The sequence below is a fragment of the Cucumis melo genome, chromosome 10 (assembly GCF_025177605.1).
Source record: "Cucumis melo cultivar AY chromosome 10, USDA_Cmelo_AY_1.0, whole genome shotgun sequence".
In the NCBI taxonomy this organism is placed as follows: domain Eukaryota; kingdom Viridiplantae; phylum Streptophyta; class Magnoliopsida; order Cucurbitales; family Cucurbitaceae; genus Cucumis; species Cucumis melo.
The window spans coordinates 425,500-442,590 of NC_066866.1; the positions used below are offsets into that span (position 1 = coordinate 425,500).

The 17,091-nt window shown below is 34.5% G+C and overlaps 3 protein-coding genes and 2 non-coding genes across 11 annotated transcripts; 1 reads left to right on the forward strand and 4 right to left on the reverse strand.

Annotated features, from left to right (window-relative positions):
* Positions 1-246: 246 nt before the first annotated feature.
* On the reverse strand, positions 247-3,061 carry LOC103489486 (scarecrow-like protein 3). Of its 4 annotated transcripts, XM_051090982.1 has the most exons (3): positions 2,519-2,898; positions 2,352-2,430; positions 247-2,006 (listed from the first exon to the last, which is right to left on the reverse strand). In XM_051090982.1, the coding sequence occupies exons 2-3, from the start codon at positions 2,353-2,355 to the stop codon at positions 589-591; spliced, it is 1,422 nt and encodes a 473-aa protein (XP_050946939.1). In that variant the 5' UTR covers positions 2,356-2,430; positions 2,519-2,898; the 3' UTR covers positions 247-588. The 4 variants fall into 4 exon arrangements, with proteins under 4 accessions (XP_050946939.1, XP_008446918.2, XP_008446919.2 ...); XM_008448696.3 differs by lacking the exons at positions 2,352-2,430; positions 2,519-2,898 and adding an exon at positions 2,905-3,061; XM_008448697.3 differs by lacking the exons at positions 2,352-2,430; positions 2,519-2,898 and adding an exon at positions 3,021-3,060.
* Positions 3,062-6,994: 3,933 nt separating this feature from the next.
* Positions 6,995-14,276, reverse strand: LOC103489485 (crossover junction endonuclease MUS81). Of its 4 annotated transcripts, XM_051090985.1 has the most exons (16): positions 14,208-14,276; positions 13,619-13,855; positions 13,019-13,107; positions 12,834-12,912; positions 12,671-12,757; positions 12,467-12,592; positions 11,355-11,589; positions 11,038-11,170; positions 10,812-10,933; positions 10,520-10,668; positions 9,914-9,971; positions 9,410-9,568; positions 8,898-8,977; positions 8,113-8,350; positions 7,941-8,027; positions 6,995-7,353 (listed from the first exon to the last, which is right to left on the reverse strand). In XM_051090985.1, the coding sequence occupies exons 2-16, from the start codon at positions 13,813-13,815 to the stop codon at positions 7,243-7,245; spliced, it is 1,950 nt and encodes a 649-aa protein (XP_050946942.1). In that variant the 5' UTR covers positions 13,816-13,855; positions 14,208-14,276; the 3' UTR covers positions 6,995-7,242. The 4 variants fall into 4 exon arrangements, with proteins under 4 accessions (XP_050946942.1, XP_008446914.2, XP_050946943.1 ...); XM_008448692.3 differs by lacking the exon at positions 14,208-14,276 and having other exon boundaries at positions 13,619-14,118; XM_017044696.2 differs by lacking the exons at positions 6,995-7,353; positions 14,208-14,276 and having other exon boundaries at positions 7,940-8,027; positions 8,113-8,162; positions 8,279-8,350; positions 13,619-14,118.
* On the reverse strand, positions 14,202-14,285 carry TRNAY-GUA (transfer RNA tyrosine (anticodon GUA)). The gene is given in 2 exon segments: positions 14,202-14,237; positions 14,249-14,285. It is a non-coding gene; the product is annotated as a tRNA-Tyr (tRNA).
* A 67-nt stretch (positions 14,286-14,352) lies between these two features.
* TRNAS-CGA (transfer RNA serine (anticodon CGA)) lies at positions 14,353-14,434 on the reverse strand. The gene has a single exon. It is a non-coding gene; the product is annotated as a tRNA-Ser (tRNA).
* A 117-nt stretch (positions 14,435-14,551) lies between these two features.
* Positions 14,552-17,075, forward strand: LOC103489484 (ATP synthase subunit d, mitochondrial). The gene is made up of 5 exons (XM_008448691.3): positions 14,552-14,874; positions 15,773-15,854; positions 16,387-16,451; positions 16,533-16,619; positions 16,691-17,075. The coding sequence occupies exons 1-5, from the start codon at positions 14,704-14,706 to the stop codon at positions 16,790-16,792; spliced, it is 507 nt and encodes a 168-aa protein (XP_008446913.1). The 5' UTR covers positions 14,552-14,703; the 3' UTR covers positions 16,793-17,075.
* Positions 17,076-17,091: the final 16 nt, after the last annotated feature.

Here is a 17,091-nt window from a genome sequence, read left to right on the forward strand (position 1 = left end):
TCTTTAATATTTATTCTTTATTCTTTATTTATTTATTTATTCTAGCACAATGCTTCACTTGCTAAATATTTTCAATGTGATAATTTTTTTTTTTAAATTTTGTCAAAATAAACTAAACTAAGTTGGTCACTTTTAATAAGTAAACAGACTAGAATAAACCTTTTTAGATAATTCACTCAAAATTGGTTCTAACTTTTAAAAAACACCCCACTATACTATTTCCAAGTTGATACTCTTTTTTCGACATCAAAGAAAACAAGTTTTTTTTTTTTATTATTATTATTGCAGATACAAATTGAATTTGATGGCCTCAAACATCTTCTCTTTATGGAAAGAAATATTTAGATAACAAAAACCTGAACCTCAAGACTATTACTACTGTATATACAACAATGATAAGCTTAGAAACTGGAAAACAAAAAACAAAAAACAAAAAAACATGGGAAGCTTGTTACAGTATGCATTTGCCGAGGAAGTGAGGTCTTGAGCACCATTTATGCCAACAAAAATTGATTACATAAAGAAGAAGAAGAAGAAAGTTAAAAGGCATTCAAATCCTCCTTTGCAGTGAAATTGTATCATTCGTTATCATGAGCTTTGCCTTTGAAACCCCCAAGCTGAAACTGAAAAAAGAGGCCTATCTTGCCAGCAGATGAACAAAAATCCATTCTCTTCTTTGATTTTATACCCATCATATCCATAGCTTTGCAACAATCTACTTCCCAATAACATACTATGGTAACTCAATGGAACCTTTCCGAACCCCACGGATTCGAGCCTCAGTATCCATTTCTCAAGCTTTTCGTGCCTCTCCGTCCTTTCTGCCCCCTCACAAGCAATGATGTTTTTTATTTCCTCTCCTAAAAGCATTTTCTCGACCCTTTGTCGTTCGATCGATGATCGTGACACGGTTGACTCTAAACAATCAAACAATGCAGCATAGAAGTTCAATGCTTCTAGTACTCTTTCCATGAAAGCAGATCCATTCAGGTTTGATTCTTGCTCAGTTATTACCATAACTTTTGGAGAAAGGCCCCATAATGCAGTCAAAAAACTGGTCATCTTTTGCGAAGGATTCAATCCTGATGGGGAGCATACTGAGGCTGAATCTGGGCTACTAAAAACTTGCAACGAATCTGTCTCAAGCCACTCTCCTAGTGTTCGCTGCTTCATACGTAGGAGTTTTTGTAAATTCTTTGATGCAGATGGCGACGTTTTCTTATCGTCATCTGTAGCCAAAACAGAATGAAGCTCAAGAACAGAGCTAACTGCAAGTGCTTCACCTGTCTTAACCCTTAAACTTTCAAGGTCAAGGTTTTCTAATTTGCTAACAACTGGGGTGAATTGAAATGGTATATCCCATTTTTCTGCCTCTTCGGTGAGCCGAAGAGCCATTTGTTCCAACACTTCCTTTTGTTCATGAATTCCAGTTATTCTCAAGTGGGGTGGACCATCTGGCCTATCTTTCAATGTTTGAAGAAGGTTTATCCACTGAGCAGGTTCACAAGATTTGAAATCAATAATATGAATCATCCTTTCTCCCTCCATGGCTTCTATAATAGCCTGATTAGTCATCACATATGCAAGCTTCAAGAAAGGACACAATTCAAAGAACAATCTTTGGGCAAGAATCTCTTCAGGGACTGACAGAATTTTGGTAGAGTTCAAGGCTTTGTGTAAGCCAGGCCAGGATTTAAGTATTCGATCGGCGAGTGCCTCGGTGAAGTAAGCAGCAATCCGCTGCATTGTGTCCCCGTCTGGCGAAGCAAGGTGGGAAATTTGCTCGAGGCCAACATTAGCATTTTCAATGTTACCAATAGCAACTTGGTTGGCACAGCCAAGAAGTAGGTGAATCAAACACAAACCCCTCTCTTCAGATTTGAGCTCTCTTAGAAAAGGGTATGGCGATCCTATACCGGGTGATAACGACCACGGAAAGAACTGCAAAGGCGACGAAGTTACCGACGATGAACCCTCCCCATTAAACATTCCTGCCATTAAAGTACCTGAATAAAGAGAATTACACAATTTCAACAAACCCAGAAACAAACAGAGATGGAGGAGAGTGAAACAACAGTGCGGAAAGCATTAAAAATCCTTATGGTTGATTGAGGAAATGAAACAGCAAAAGAATACAGAGTTCATGATTTTCATAGAACAAAGCCACTCTAAACTAAGAAAAAACAGCTCAAAACCCCCCACATCCTCACTTTATCCTGTCGATTTCTAACAAAGCAAACAGATCATACTCATGCTGGAACTTCCTTTCAACTCAAAAAAAAAAAAAAAAAAAAAAAAAATTAAAGCAGCAGAAAACCCAGTTGAACAGAACGCTCCAAAAGAAACTAAACTCATCACCCAGCAAAAGACTTGACAGATTCAGAGAAGAAAGCAGCAGAAAGCAACATAAATCCTTCACTCCAATCCATCCTAAGTTTCCCCAGAAGCCAACAAAAACACTCATTAATACAAATCATCAACAATCAAACAAAAACAAACAAAAGAGAGAATTAATCACCAGAAGATGAAGAAAACGAAGTGGTGGGGATAGATGGTAGAGAAAAGCCGAATTTACGTCAAACCCAGAAAGGAAAAAAGAAGAAAAAACGAAAGAGAAAATGATTTTGATGGAAGAAGGGAGAGTGTAGTAAGGTTGAAAGAAAAGAGTAGAGGGGTGGTTTTGATGAAGAAACAGAGCACCCTGGAATCAAAGGGTTTGTCTGGAACGACTTTTCCATGGCTGCGTTAGAGACAGACAATACAAGGGTATGTTTTTGTCGCCATTGATTTGTCCTTCTTTGGTAGGATCAGAAGAATAAGGAATTTCAACTTCAAAACTACAGAGACCAAGAAAGAAAAGCAAAGAACTTTCAATTTTTTTTTTTAATCTCTCTCAAAACCCACCTAGATTTTCCCTCTCCACATTCATATTCGTCTCTCTAAATTGATGGGTTTTTGTCAACATGTGAAGTGGATGCGAATAAGAGCTGGCCACAATTTGGAAGTACTTGCTAATTTACCTTCAAGCCAAACATGCCCTAACATAACAAAACAACCACCTTTCTTTGTTGCTTAGTGGGTGATAGTGGGAATTGCAAGGAAGGAAACCTTTTTCTCTTCTTTAAAATTTTCCAAATGCATCCAAAACTCATACTCCTCCCCACTTTCTTAGCACTTTAGGACAAAGAGACAACTGAATTGTGCAAAACCCCAAAACTCATATAGAACATTCAACTTTACCTCACACCCACTTCTTTGCTTTTCCAAAACCAAAAAGCCTCTTCTACCTTTTCCATGGTAGGAGCAAATACTAAATATTACATTTTTTTGATACCTTAGTATAAATACATATTCCTCAATATAAATATAAATATAAGCATTGAGATGAATAACTTGCTTTGAAACCAAAATAAACCTAACTACAAAATTATACTAAAAAGAAAAACAAGAGATTCACACAATCATAACATCACAAGTCTTATCTAACCTCAGAAAGATGAATCCAAAGACTATGATAAGAAATTTGAATTAAAAAAGTATATGACAAATAAGTATGCCATATGAATGATGGATAAATGGAAGTGTCTTGAATTAATTTGTCTTGATAGTCACTGTTATTACTTTCAACTTGTTTGATGTTGAAAAGGATGTGGGTTTGGAATAGTAATTGGTTTTCGCTTCCATAAATTTGTTTTGACAAACACCTACAAATTACATTTTGAACCAAAAAGCAAAACAAAAACGTTTTACACATTATATTGGGTCCTCATAATTTTCATCTTTGAAAAGAAAGAAAACTAATACACATTTCTAACATGAAATTAACAAAGTTGTTTTAACCTTTTTACTTTATTTTATATTTTCTTTCCCATTCTTTTTACTGTATATATTATTCTCCTTTGAATACATACAGGAAAGAGTTTTTAGTCCATATTTTATATTAATTGATTTACGTTTATCTTAGTTATATTTTCGACAACAAAGATGATTAATCAATTGATTGGTTCCATTAAACTCTAATAATTATCATTTTTTTCTCTTTTAACAATATTAAGTTTAATTAGTGTATATTAAATATCGAATAACTTTACTAAAACTCACAAAGGTTCCACACAAGGTTAGTCTTAGTCTCGTTTTTCTTTAAACTCCATTGATTTAAGAATAAATACATTATCCCTTAGAAGAAGAAAACAACAAATACATTATCAGAAAAATTAGACTGCACAATGGTTTATAATCTGTTGAATTTTTTCTAAATAAATAATAATAATAAGACTTTTCTCTTTTGACATTTTTGTTCGTAAGAACTTCTGAAATGTCAACAAATATATAAAAGTAATTATTCGGTAAAATGAAATTCATCTACAAAACTAAAACGTGGGAGAAAGAAGTTGAGGAAGAAAGTAAGAACAAATAAAAACAAAGTATAATTTATAGAAAAATGAAATGATTATAGTCTATTAAATAAAAAAAAAAAAACCAACTCTCAATATATCTAATTGTCTTTATTCTTTTTTTCTTGTTGTTTCTTTTAGTATAAAAAGTTAATGAAATGTTTACCATATGAACATGGTTGCCTATGATATTTTAGATAGTTTCTAGATTTATTATTGTTATTTTAAATTCATAACTAAGAGGAGTTGAAAGCATTTCCTAGGTTTCAGTTTCAACAGTTTTCTAGGACTGTTTTGATTAATAGAAGAATTTGTCATCTTCCTTAGCCCCATATAGAAATTTCCACCAAAATATATTATTACATACAGAAAATGAAATGAAATGAAATGTTATGTTTCAAATTAAAATGGGACATCTCAACTACATATGAAATTCAAATTTTATTTTACCCAACAAATGTTATGCTAATGCCAAAAGGAAGTGTTTAAGTTTAAAAATCAATGGAGAAGTTAGTAGGCTGTTTTCAAATTGCCTTTTTTATATCTTATTCTCTACCATTGTATAGAATCTTCTTTTGGCTACATTATTTCCACACATTTTTTTAGCTAAAAAGAAAGAAGAGGAAGAAAAAAAAAAAAAAAAACCTAAAGTAACTTTTCTTAATTAAGACCAGAGAAAAATAATTTTGGTTGTAATAAATTCCAGTTTTACTGCAATAGTAAAAGTCATGAAGTTTATTCATGTGGTAATTCCAATTATAGCAAAATTTACCCAAGTCATAAGTCTATCAATATATAGGTTGGCCAATAACTTACCAAAATTTTAGTTTAAATTTGAAGTTGTAGCTGACCAATTTGAGTAAGTTAAAAAGCTCAAAAAATTTTCCTAAGTGAATAAATTCAACTACGATTAAAATAGAAAATCGTCCATGCATAAATTCTCGTGAATGTATAGACTCCTCAAATGTTAGTTACAATGTGAACAATTGTTAAATGAAATCTTATATTACATTCTAAATTGATTCAATATGGAAAAGTTTAGAGACTTAATGAATACAATTAGAAATATCACATGACGTTTTTCTTTTCAAAGAGTACGTATAGAAATAAGTAAATTGATAAATCTACAAAAATTTTGAGTTTAAATAGATACAATTACAACAAATATAGCAATATAGATAGATTTTTTTTCCCAAAATATATTAATGTCTAAACTTGTTTGATGTTTTGTCTATCAGCATTATGTGGCATTTAGTTCAAATTGCCAAAAAATACAAAATACACATAGATGGAGTTGGTAGGTGGATTTTCAAAGTTATTGCCAATTAGGTTTTGAAAAGGGAAGAGTGATGAGAAAAGGGTTGTTTGGTTGTGAATTTTTTGCTGAGACAAACATTTAATGGGATGAAATTGGAAGTTAGCAATGAAAGGTACCTTCTTGTCTTTAGTAATGAATGAATCCAAACAATGTCTTAGTGGGGATTTTTCCTAAGTGATGCTTCAATTTTTGTACTTTACTGGGTCGCCACCTTTTAATATGTCTCTCTTTCTCTCACTCTTCAACTTTTCTTTTCTTCTCTTTTTCTTTCTTTTCTTTTTTGTTGAGTACTCTAACTTGTGTGTTTAATTAGTTGATAATGTCCATGAAATTAAGTAAAGTTTAGGAAATTGCATTGGATTGCGTGTGCTAAACAACAAAAACATCAATTAAAATCTCCCCCAAATTGAGGAACCTTTTGTTAGGAATTCAATTTCTAATTCTTGAAAATTTAAAAGTTGTGAATTTAATTTTTTTATTCTAATCAAATGAATTACACTTCTACAATATATAAAGATTGAATTTATATTTATTCACTATTGTAAAGTTCTATTGTTACCAAAAACACATAACTAAATAAGAAATACTAATTCCCATCAAATTTTACTGTGTTTTTGTACTTTGGGTTTACGCATACATTTATTTAGTTCAATTTATGCCCACTTTTAACTAAACTTTGATTTTATTATTATTATTATTTAAAAATAGGTAGATAGAAGTTCAACATTTTCCTAAATATTAATTTATTTCCCCATAAAAGGAAAATATTCCAATGCTAAGTACTAAATTTCTAATACACTTCAGTTACGTTTTGGACAAACGTCCCATACCTTATATTAGTGGGCAATGCAACAGTATTTCATACCCAAATTTTGCAAATAAATTTGATAAATACATATCTTACTTCTACAAAGTTAAAAGGTACATCTATTTTTTCAAAAGTTGCAATATTACCCATAACGTTTAATAAAACATTTCAAAACTATTTGGAATAGAAATCCTTGAAAATCTCATGCAAAAGTCGGGACAAAAAACAGTGTGAAGCTTTAAATTTTTATTCTAGATTCCATTTGCAACATTCTGAATTCTACTATGGTAATCTTATTTTAAGGGTGACTTTTCAAATGTTCATGTAAGGTCAAAGGTAATATTTGAACTTTTAAAACAAACGGTAAAGTTGAAGCCTAATAAGGATTTGTATGTTGTATATATATAATTTAACAAAAGAGAGGTAATTTTATCCTAATAATGAAACTCTTCCAAGTATTCACAAGCTACTAGCTAGAGAACTCGATGTAACTTTCTTTCATCTTATTAATAAAACTCTACAACATGTAGCTAGCTAGAAACGTTTCTTAAACCCGAAACAAAACTAGGCAGCCTATCTAATTTCTATCAAATTGTCCCATCACAATCAATAGAAAACTATAGCAGATGAACATGGCATTTATAACAAATAAGAAGGCATATTTACAGCCGTGACTAAAAAACTAAGCCATCAAGGTAAAAAGAAAAGCGAATATATACGAACTACCTCCCACAGCCCCATACTAAATGAAAAATATTCCGGCTAGCACCTGCATTGATCAAATTGTTGCTCTGTCTCCTTAACATCTCTTCTTGTTCAGTAACATTACCGTCCTAGTTTTTCATTTAACATGAAAAAAGAAAAGGAAAAATTACTTTCTGAAATATACAAATAAACTGTTCTCTTACCGAACAAAAACTTGAGTTTTCTTTTTATAATGTGTTTTGTATAAGGAATAAATTAAAGAAGTCTGGACCTGTGCAATTTTTACTTATTTTGTGGGTGTAATAGTTTAGAAATAATTGTACTTAATATAAAAGGTAGGTGTCGTAAGCCTAAAGCCCTAAACTTCTAAAACATATGTTTATGCAGTGACGAGTCACGAAAACCCCCAAAGTGATTGACTAACCTATATCCTCGCCAAAAAATGACTTGCCCAAAAGATTTACACCTAGTCCCGTTTTTTAGTAGATTAGCAGTTTTTTTTTTCGGTCAATTATATGGTTTTGAAATTAAGGTTGCTATGCCAAAAGAAACCAATTCCATAATAGGTAAATTGGTAAACTTGAAGAATATTATCCCAGGGTATGATGGGAACGTTATTCCTTTCACAAATATGTATGAAACCTATCCCAAATCCCACGAAGCACGAAATCAAAATGAGAATAGGGGGCTTTATGAAATAGAAGATCGAACTCACTAAAAGAGAGTATGCTCGGGCAAGTGATAGAAGAGTGGGGTACAAATCCAAAACAGCAACAGCAACCTCCTCCGTAACCTGTGGGACCTGTATACATACATGCTATTAGGCTTTGAATGATCAGAGACTTCAAATCATGAACTTTGCTTTCCTTTATAGAAGATGTTCATACCTGCATGAGCTGAAGTGCAAAAACATCACTAACCGTCATCTTATCCAATTCTTGGCATTTTTTTATAAATTGATCAAGACGAGGACAGACATCAGAATGACTAACACGATCATCAGATGCCTGTAATATGTAGTATTGTGTAATTGCATGAGTAAGATAACCATACTTCTTTAGTGTATCTGACAAGCCACTGGTTCTTTGCACATCAAATCCCTCTAAAATCTCTGTTGTAAAGCAACTGCAGAACATAAAACATACTTTAACCATACTTGCACAGTTTCCTTTCTAGCCTTCTAAATGAACATCTTAGCAGGCCCCACCCATGTAACAGACTTTCACGCTCACGCTCATAGCTTGGGATCAATATCCTTTCCTTTTCCCTACCATACACAATTGGGGGTCTACCAACATAATCATTGTAAATGTGCATACAAAATATTCTGTTCAACAACTCGTAGACTAGACAAGTAGACCAAGGACTGATAAAGATAAGAGTAAAGGACCGACTACCAGACCAATACAAATTTCTATAGAAACACAATATGAACCAACTGAATGATTATATAATTGCATGAATCAATCAGATACATTACCTTAATTTCTAAACATCATGGCATCCTTTTCTCTCATTCTTAACTAAAAGAGCACGTTTTATAACCTCTAATACAATAACAGTTGAGATTTCATAATCGCAATTAAATCACATTATTCCATAAAAATCATGAAAGGCAAGGAATCCAATTTTTTTAATGCTGGGCATAATAATCAAGAAGAATTGCACTTACGCTGTTTTGATGCTTTCTGCCGCTTCAGATGAATTGGGATCACCTTCCACAAGATATATCATTCTTTTAAGACCACATCTCTAGTGAGATAAAGAAAGAAGCATTAATTAGCAAGAAGCTAGCCAGAAAGATAAATAACTAAGCGAGGATCTGCACCCTTGCAGTAATGCCCAGAATATTCTCCCAAAATGATAATCACAAATGCCTGAACTTTGGCATTTAAGCTCACTTAGCCCAATATTTTCTACCAATTTTCGATAATAACTGAGGACAAAGCAAGACCTGCCATCTAAAAGCTATAGAAATAGGAACAAACATATTAATAACAAAACCCAGTTTTGGAATGGAAGTAGCGACAGCTTCCATGAGCCTATTTCTCAACAAGTCCAAAGCATATCATATCAACATTCACCAATTGATTCAGGAAAGAAGAGAAAAGACATTTCATAGACGAACAGAATGTAGCTACCCCACGAGGGAAATAGAAAAATATCAATTGGTTAAGAAGTTACCAAAAGTTTTAATTTCTGGTCTCTGTAGCGATTGTCCCTGATTGAGCACCGCAAATCATCAATATCTTTCCTCTCAACAATAAAATCAAGAACATATTCATTATCAAGATATTTATGGCGGGCTATCCAGATTCCATCACCAACAGGTAGCCTCCTAATCTGAAGAAAAATTGTGTGGTCAGTCATGACCAAGTATTTGAACGATTATGGAACTAGCCACTAGGTGAACTGCTGATAAGAATAAACAGATGTGATATGCAAATGCTAAAACCCACTTTAATAAACTGTTTCCCATTGTCAACAACATGTTCTGTGTTGAACAGGGAATGCCTGTTGTTACATACATTACAAGTATAATATCATTACTATTCAAAAATAGGTCAAAAGTGCTGAAAATGTTTTTGGAGGCAAACTCTTAAAAGGTGTAAAGTCCAATCCGTAACCTAAAAACATAGCTATGCCTTATGCAAAAGAAATTTTCAGAAAAAAACAAAACCAGGTTACCTCAATCTGGATCTTGAATTGGCTACAGATATTCTCAATCATTCTCCTAGACCGAGAACTAGAAAAGCACAACAACGTAATAGTTTATCAGTGTGATTAAAAGACAATTAGAATGTCAAATATCAATAAACAACTGCAAGTTTCCAAGCACGTGACATGCCAGGGAAGAAGACCTTTCATGAGTCCTTGATTTGTAGTCTTGCCTTTCACATGTATTGCAAAAATAATAATGCCTCTAAGCAAAAATTTCAAAATATATTGCATACGACTCTTTAAGAGGAACTTGTGCTAGCCGCTAGGTGTGAAAAGGTGGAGGGAATAAACAAAAAATCCAAGCCAAGATACGATCACTGCATTATTTTTTTTTAAGATACAATATTTCATTAACTAAAGGTAAGGAACAGAAATGTTTGAACTTTTCATTGATTAGTGAACAAGACAAAGACTCGCTGTTTTTTAAACCTAAAATGAATTAAGGTGCAACAGCACTAGTTTATTTCAAAAGGTTAACAAAAAGTGAAAACCTTCAACTTCTAGAAATGTGTCTTAACCTATAAAATAAAACCCACATCAAGACATGGTACATTATATATTAAAATTACTGACCTGTGCTTGGCAAACTGTTCTCGATCGTCCAATATCAGGACTACGTTATAACAATCTTCAAATTTTTCACCAAAGCTCAAAGGTGGCATGCTCAGGATGTTTGTATGTTCTTTGACACTATCTCTACGGGATTCAATGATGGAAGGATTCTATAAATACAAAGTATAATCAAGCTTCAATGCTTCATAATATAGTAATAAATATATGGCAGAAAGAATGCATTGCCGTTTCTTGGTTATTGGTGTGTGGGTGGGCGGGGAGATGGAGTAAGAAAGCTAGAATATCCACTTACAGATGATGAGCAAGCTCTCGAGTTAAAAGATCTCTCCCCATTATCATTAACAACATTCTTTGGCTCACTCCCCTCATGAGAACCCATTGACCTATTTTCTCTTCCAACTGCTTCTACTTGACCTGTACATATACAACTTATTAATCTAGTGATCAGTATGATTCCCTCTCTCTCTCTATATATATATAGAATAAAAATCCTGCTCCTGAGAGTTCTAAAAGCAAACCATAAACAAGATCTTCGCGTAGACGACATAAAACTGCTGGCCAAAGTGATGAGGTATCCTTGTTTGGGTTATCCTTTGAAACTTCTTTAAAGGAATTAATAACTTGATGCTTAGAGTAGCCCATGCGCATAAACTGTAAAAGGAGAGAAACAAAACAAAAAGAGAATCAGAAATAGATGGTGAATTGGCCATAAGGGATGCCCAGTTGGCTAGGGCTTGGGGATAAGGTGAATACTCAAATTGCATAATGCTTAAGTTATAAATCATTTCAAGTGTATTTCACTAATGTAAAAATGGCATCTAAATCTTTCAATTACCCTCTCAAGTGATTCAAGGGGCACATCGATTGTTTTGTTCTTAGTACCCTGACTAACAGATGGTGAAGTCACTTCTACATCTGAATCAAGATAATTAGCACTGTGATTAGATATATCACATGATTCGAGAATAGAGGATCCTTTTATGTTATCAAAGTTCTTTGAAGAACTTAACAGTCCAGATCTCATAAGACATTCACGTGCCACTTGCTGCCCCTCCTCTGTAAGCATGTATCTGTAGAAACAAAAATATTAAGCATAGACTTGCACATAAAGAAACAAGAAGAGAGACATAATCTGGAATATTATTCAAACATGGGTTATCAAAAAATACAAAATGTAATAAAAAAAAATCACCAGGGTATAGAATGTTGTTTGTTTTAATTCTGTAAGAAATACTCCACCTAAATGTTGATGTCACCGTTTGAATGAAACTACTAGTAGCTTTCATGAAATTTTAGACTTTAGATTTAAGCACAATTGATGTGATAGATATTCTGGTGCAAGTCCAGTTTGATAATATGTTCCCTTTAAACTTTAAAGCTTTGCAGGATTATTTTTTATTCTTTGAGGCTGCTAACAAATCTTTGTTAAATAACTCAGTGTTCTACAAGTCCATACTTGCAAAATATTTATCTATTTACTGAGCTATTATTCCAAGGTTCAGCTTCTAAAGCTAAAAGAATCCTCTATATAATATAACAGGATAGCTCATGAAAGCAACCACATCTCGTGAGAAACTACTTGATATTGCCAAATACTCATTTGCATTGATTAGTGATTCAACACAAAGCTATAAAGTAACACTTGTGTTCTTGCAGAAACACATTACACATAGAAAGGTTCAAGAGTAACAATGCCCACCACTTAAGAATATAAAATACGTGTCGTCACATATATTAACATTTTGCTTAAGCCAGATGGTACTTGTACGTTACTCCTATGTAAACTAGAGCAGCCTGCAACCAACAGTACCAAGTCCTTAACAATCACATGGTACCCATCCCCAACCACGTACACAATGATGTAATGACATAAAGAAAATGATTCTAAAATAATAAGAGGGGGGAAGAGTGACAATGAGAAAAATTATGACCAAGCCAAGACCGTACTTTGCTGGGCAATTAGATTTCACCACCAATCCCCTAGATATCAATGTCTTCATGCAGCTCCATCCACTGTACCAATCCCTCGGAGAGCTTCCAAATTGACTAGGTTTTCCTTTACCTTTCTCTGGCCTGAGAATGGAAAAAATACTCTCCATCCATTAAATGATAAAATGTACAACATGAAGAAAAATGCAGAAACTAACTTACGCAATGGCCACCCTAGAAAGACCACTTGCTTCAGCTGCATCAATAAGCTCCTGCTTACGCATGTATTCATTCCCATTTGTTGTACCCCTAATAGTGGAGCGTATGTTATACATAAATTAAAATAAGAACTCTGACAAGAGAAATTACAATTTGTCCATCGTACCTATAAAGAGTGATCAATAAGGCATATGCAACCGAGTTCTTCTGAGGAACATAGCGCCTGGTCCCCTTTGTTTTCTTACCTAAACGAATAAAAAGAAAAAGGGAAAACGAATAAGAAATGCAATAAGCGTCTCCTTGTACGACAACCCATTAAAAAACTTAGAATGCAGAGCTCGTGTAAGGTACCTTTTCCCGCCAATTCCTCGGGTCCAGAACCTTCAGAACCACTCTTAAAAAAATCTTGTACTTGTTTAAGAATCCACTTCCCTACGCCTCTAAGGTATTACAAACATCAAGACTTCAAAAACGAGGATAGAAATCAGAAGTCCACAATTACGACAGAGTGCACGCAAGAATGATAGACTCTGTGTAACTACTTTCATATACTGAGAATTAAGAAGAAAAATAAGAAAAAGAAAGATACAACTCTCTCACGTACATAGCTAATTCCTCCAACAAAATGAAGTACATTAATGAGAAGTAATACAAAAACAAAGAACGAAAGAGAACAGTCCCATTTCAAGAATAGCTTCTGAAGGAAAGTAGTAAAGATCTTCGTTATGAACCAAACCTTCTAGATTCAGTTCGACAAAAACAAACATCAACCATGACTTTACTTTCTAAGCCGAATCAGTGACGTAGCATTGCATTGCAGCATAAAAACTATAATCACCATCCACTATAAAGAATCCAATGAAAACAGAAAACAACAAAACAGCATTGGCATTCGATCATTCGATTCCATCTCGAGATGAAAAAAAAAAAGTGAGGCGCTACAGAACTTACTTGATCTGAGAGAGATCCTTCATGGACCTAATGGAGACCTTGGAGTTGCAGATGTTGAAATAGGCTTTGTACAAAGTCATATCAACTTTGTCAGAGATTCCTTTAGGTGTCGCCGCCATTTCTAGCCGCTTCTGCCACATGAAGGCGGCAAGGTCTTCGTTCTCCGGACAGAAGACCGGAGATCTTTGCCGGTCCATTTCAAGGATTCGAAGATGAATATGAAAAATTGTTGGAGAACTGTGGAGAAAAAGAGAACAAGAAGAGGGAAATGAAGCCCAGATGAGATTACCGCTACACGCCGCGCTTCGCCATTTTGAATTTACGTATGAAATAAAATTATGAAATAAATCGACATTTCAAGGATTCGAAGATGAATATGAAAAATTGTTGGAGAACTGTGGAGAAAAAGAGAACAAGAAGAGGGAAATGAAGCCCAGATGAGATTACCGCTACACGCCGCGCTTCGCCATTTTGAATTTACGTATGAAATAAATCGACGGTTTAATGATTTAGAATAACAATAAATCAAAATTAAATAAATAAACCCTAAACCCTTTCAAAATAAAAATTAAAACTAAAAAACTCCGACCTGCCGGATTCGAACCAGCGACCTAAGGATATCTGGACAAACTACAGTCCTCCGCTCTACCAACTGAGCTAAGGTCGGTGTTGATTTCAAAGGGAATGAAGAACTTATAGGTTGTTAAATATATGGCATTTTAAAGATAAATATCCGTCGACAGCAGGATTCGAACCTGCGCAGGCAAAGCCCAACAGATTTCGAGTCTGTCTCCTTAACCACTCGGACATATCGACAGTTGATGTTGGAAATGAACAATGTACAAAAATTTTGATTGGATTTTCATGAAAAGCCCGTGAACGAGGTGATGATGGGCCTGGGCCCAAGAGGGAGAGAAGGAGGCGGAGATTCTGAACGAGTCATTTTGAGGCAAAAGGCAGTAGAACAATAGACGCCGATATCTGTGTTTTGAGCTCTCAACGAAGGGAAATCAGTTGCCTTTCTCATTCATTCTCTTTTTCTTCTTCTTTCCTTTGCTGAAATCCGAGAGACAACAGTTTAGAAAATGAGCGGCACGGTCAAGAAAGTCACCGATGTTGCCTTCAAGGCATCAAAGAATATCGATTGGGATGGCATGGCCAAGCTTTTGGTCTCCGATGAAGCTCGCAAGGAGTTCTCATCCCTTCGCCGAGCCTTCGAGGAGGTTAACTCAGCCCTCCAGACTAAATTCAGCCAGGTCCCGAAGATTCCAATTTCTCCCTTTTTTTTTTCTTTTTTCCTTAAGTTCCTCTCTGCAAGATCTCTCATTTTTTGCGATTTTGTTTGGCTTGGATGTTTTGAGATTGTTTTTATTTTAGGAATTTTTGTGCTTTTGTTTAATTCGGTCTTCATTTCGTGTAAATCCGGTGTGATTTTCTTCTCGATATATCGATAACTGAGAATGGTAATGTGTCGTTTTTTGTGGGCTTGAGAGGCTGCTGTTGATTTAGTTATGGTCTGTCTGATTGAAGAAGATTGATCGTTCTGAGTAGAATTGGAATTCAGAAAACAAAAATGTTTCTTGTTATTAAGGAAACATTTCGAACTTGTTTGGATCCAGATACTGTTATATGCATCAGAGGATAAGAAGAGGTTATATAATTTTTTTATTGGAGCAACCACAATGTCTTCGGTAAACTTAGTTGAACAATGTCTATTTTATATGACTTGTATCAGCTACTATATCAGGTATGGATGACTTATTGCATATAGTTCAAGTGCAAATTGGAGTGTTGGAACATGGCTCAAATAGTAAGATGTCAGCACTTCTCTTATGAGTTATCGATTTTAACCACTCCCGTGTGTTATGTGCTTAAAAAGGAAGTGCAATTGGAAGCTTAATCGATTGCTCATAAAGATGACCCTGTAATTTGCTGATTTTCTTTTCTATCAAGTTGATCGTATTAATGACTAAGGAATGCTTTTAATTGTGTTGTATTGCCGTCGATGAAGTGAAATTTCCCTCTCTCGAGGGAGGGATTGAATTCTTTTTTCCTTTATGAAGAAACAACTCTATTACTGAAAATTGCTTCCTTATTGACTTTGCCCCAAACTTTCGAGGATTGCATTATTATTGACTGTTTATCTCTGTGTAGGAACCAGAGCCCATAGACTGGGAATATTACAGAAAGGGAATTGGTTCCCGCTTGGTGGACATGTACAAAGAGGCTTATGACAGTATGCTTTTAATTCACTTGTCATATGGAGTTCATATTCCGACTTTTCTTTGTGATAATACTAGGAAATATTGCGATTTTTAGCACATGGTTGCTTCTGATGCTTCTCTGATTCTCCAGTCTTCAAAGATCATATCCATACATTGTATAATTTGAGATTTTTGTATTTGACGGCTAGGTCAATCAGTGAATCAATCACTATTATTTTTAAGTGGCCCCTTTAGCTCCGTCGATGTTTCACTACCCTAATACTGAAATTCGGTGATCGAAGTATTTACAACATCTCTTTTATTGAAGCACATTTTGCATTTAATCACAATATAATAGAACCTTGAAGTTTTTTGAAGCTCTTGTTCTAATTGGCCCAAATCTTGTTGTCATAATGCAATTTGCTTGATAAATAAGACGGCTGGCTATAAATTATCTTTCATTCCCTCACATCTCCCACTTATAGAATGGGACTCAGAACCATGGATTGTGATTTCTTGCCTTTTCTTATTCATTAATGTTCGATTGATCTGCTTCCTCTTTAGGCATTGAGATCCCCAAGTTTGTAGACACAGTGACTCCACAGTACAAGCCTAAATTTGATGCATTGGTAAGCAGCATTTATATTTGAGTAGAGATCTGTCTGTGTTGCTCTCTGCCTAGGAGCCTCATTCATTTGTTTATATGGCAGCTGGTAGAATTGAAGGAAGCTGAAGAAAAATCCCTAAAGGAGTCTGAGCGGTTGGAGAAGGAGATTGCTGAAGTTCGAGAAATGAAGGTAAGGAAAAGAGCCACATTTGATTTCCAATTTTGTAGAAACGAATTCTCACAGCCTATTATTCTCATCAGCAAAAGATCTGCACCATGACCGCTGATGAATACTTCGAGAAGCATCCCGAGCTGAGGAAGAAGTTTGACGATGAAATCCGAAATGACTACTGGGGCTATTGATTTGGAAGTAAAGGTTGAAGCCACCAAAGTTTCAGAATTTAATTTCATGAATCTTCCGGGACTTGTTTTGCTGCAGATGTTTTGTCAGTAATAAAACAAACCAGATAGTTCCTCCGCAATTTGGTTGCATTTGCTTTCAGAATCATGGTGACGAAATTGATTAGAGAAACTGAGTTTTTTTCCTTGAAATGATATTTTGTGAGAGTTCCAAATAACTCTCAAGGTACATTATCATGGAGAATACATTTCTTTTTATAATAAGATTATATTGGCTTCCTTATTATTCTGAGATCGATAAA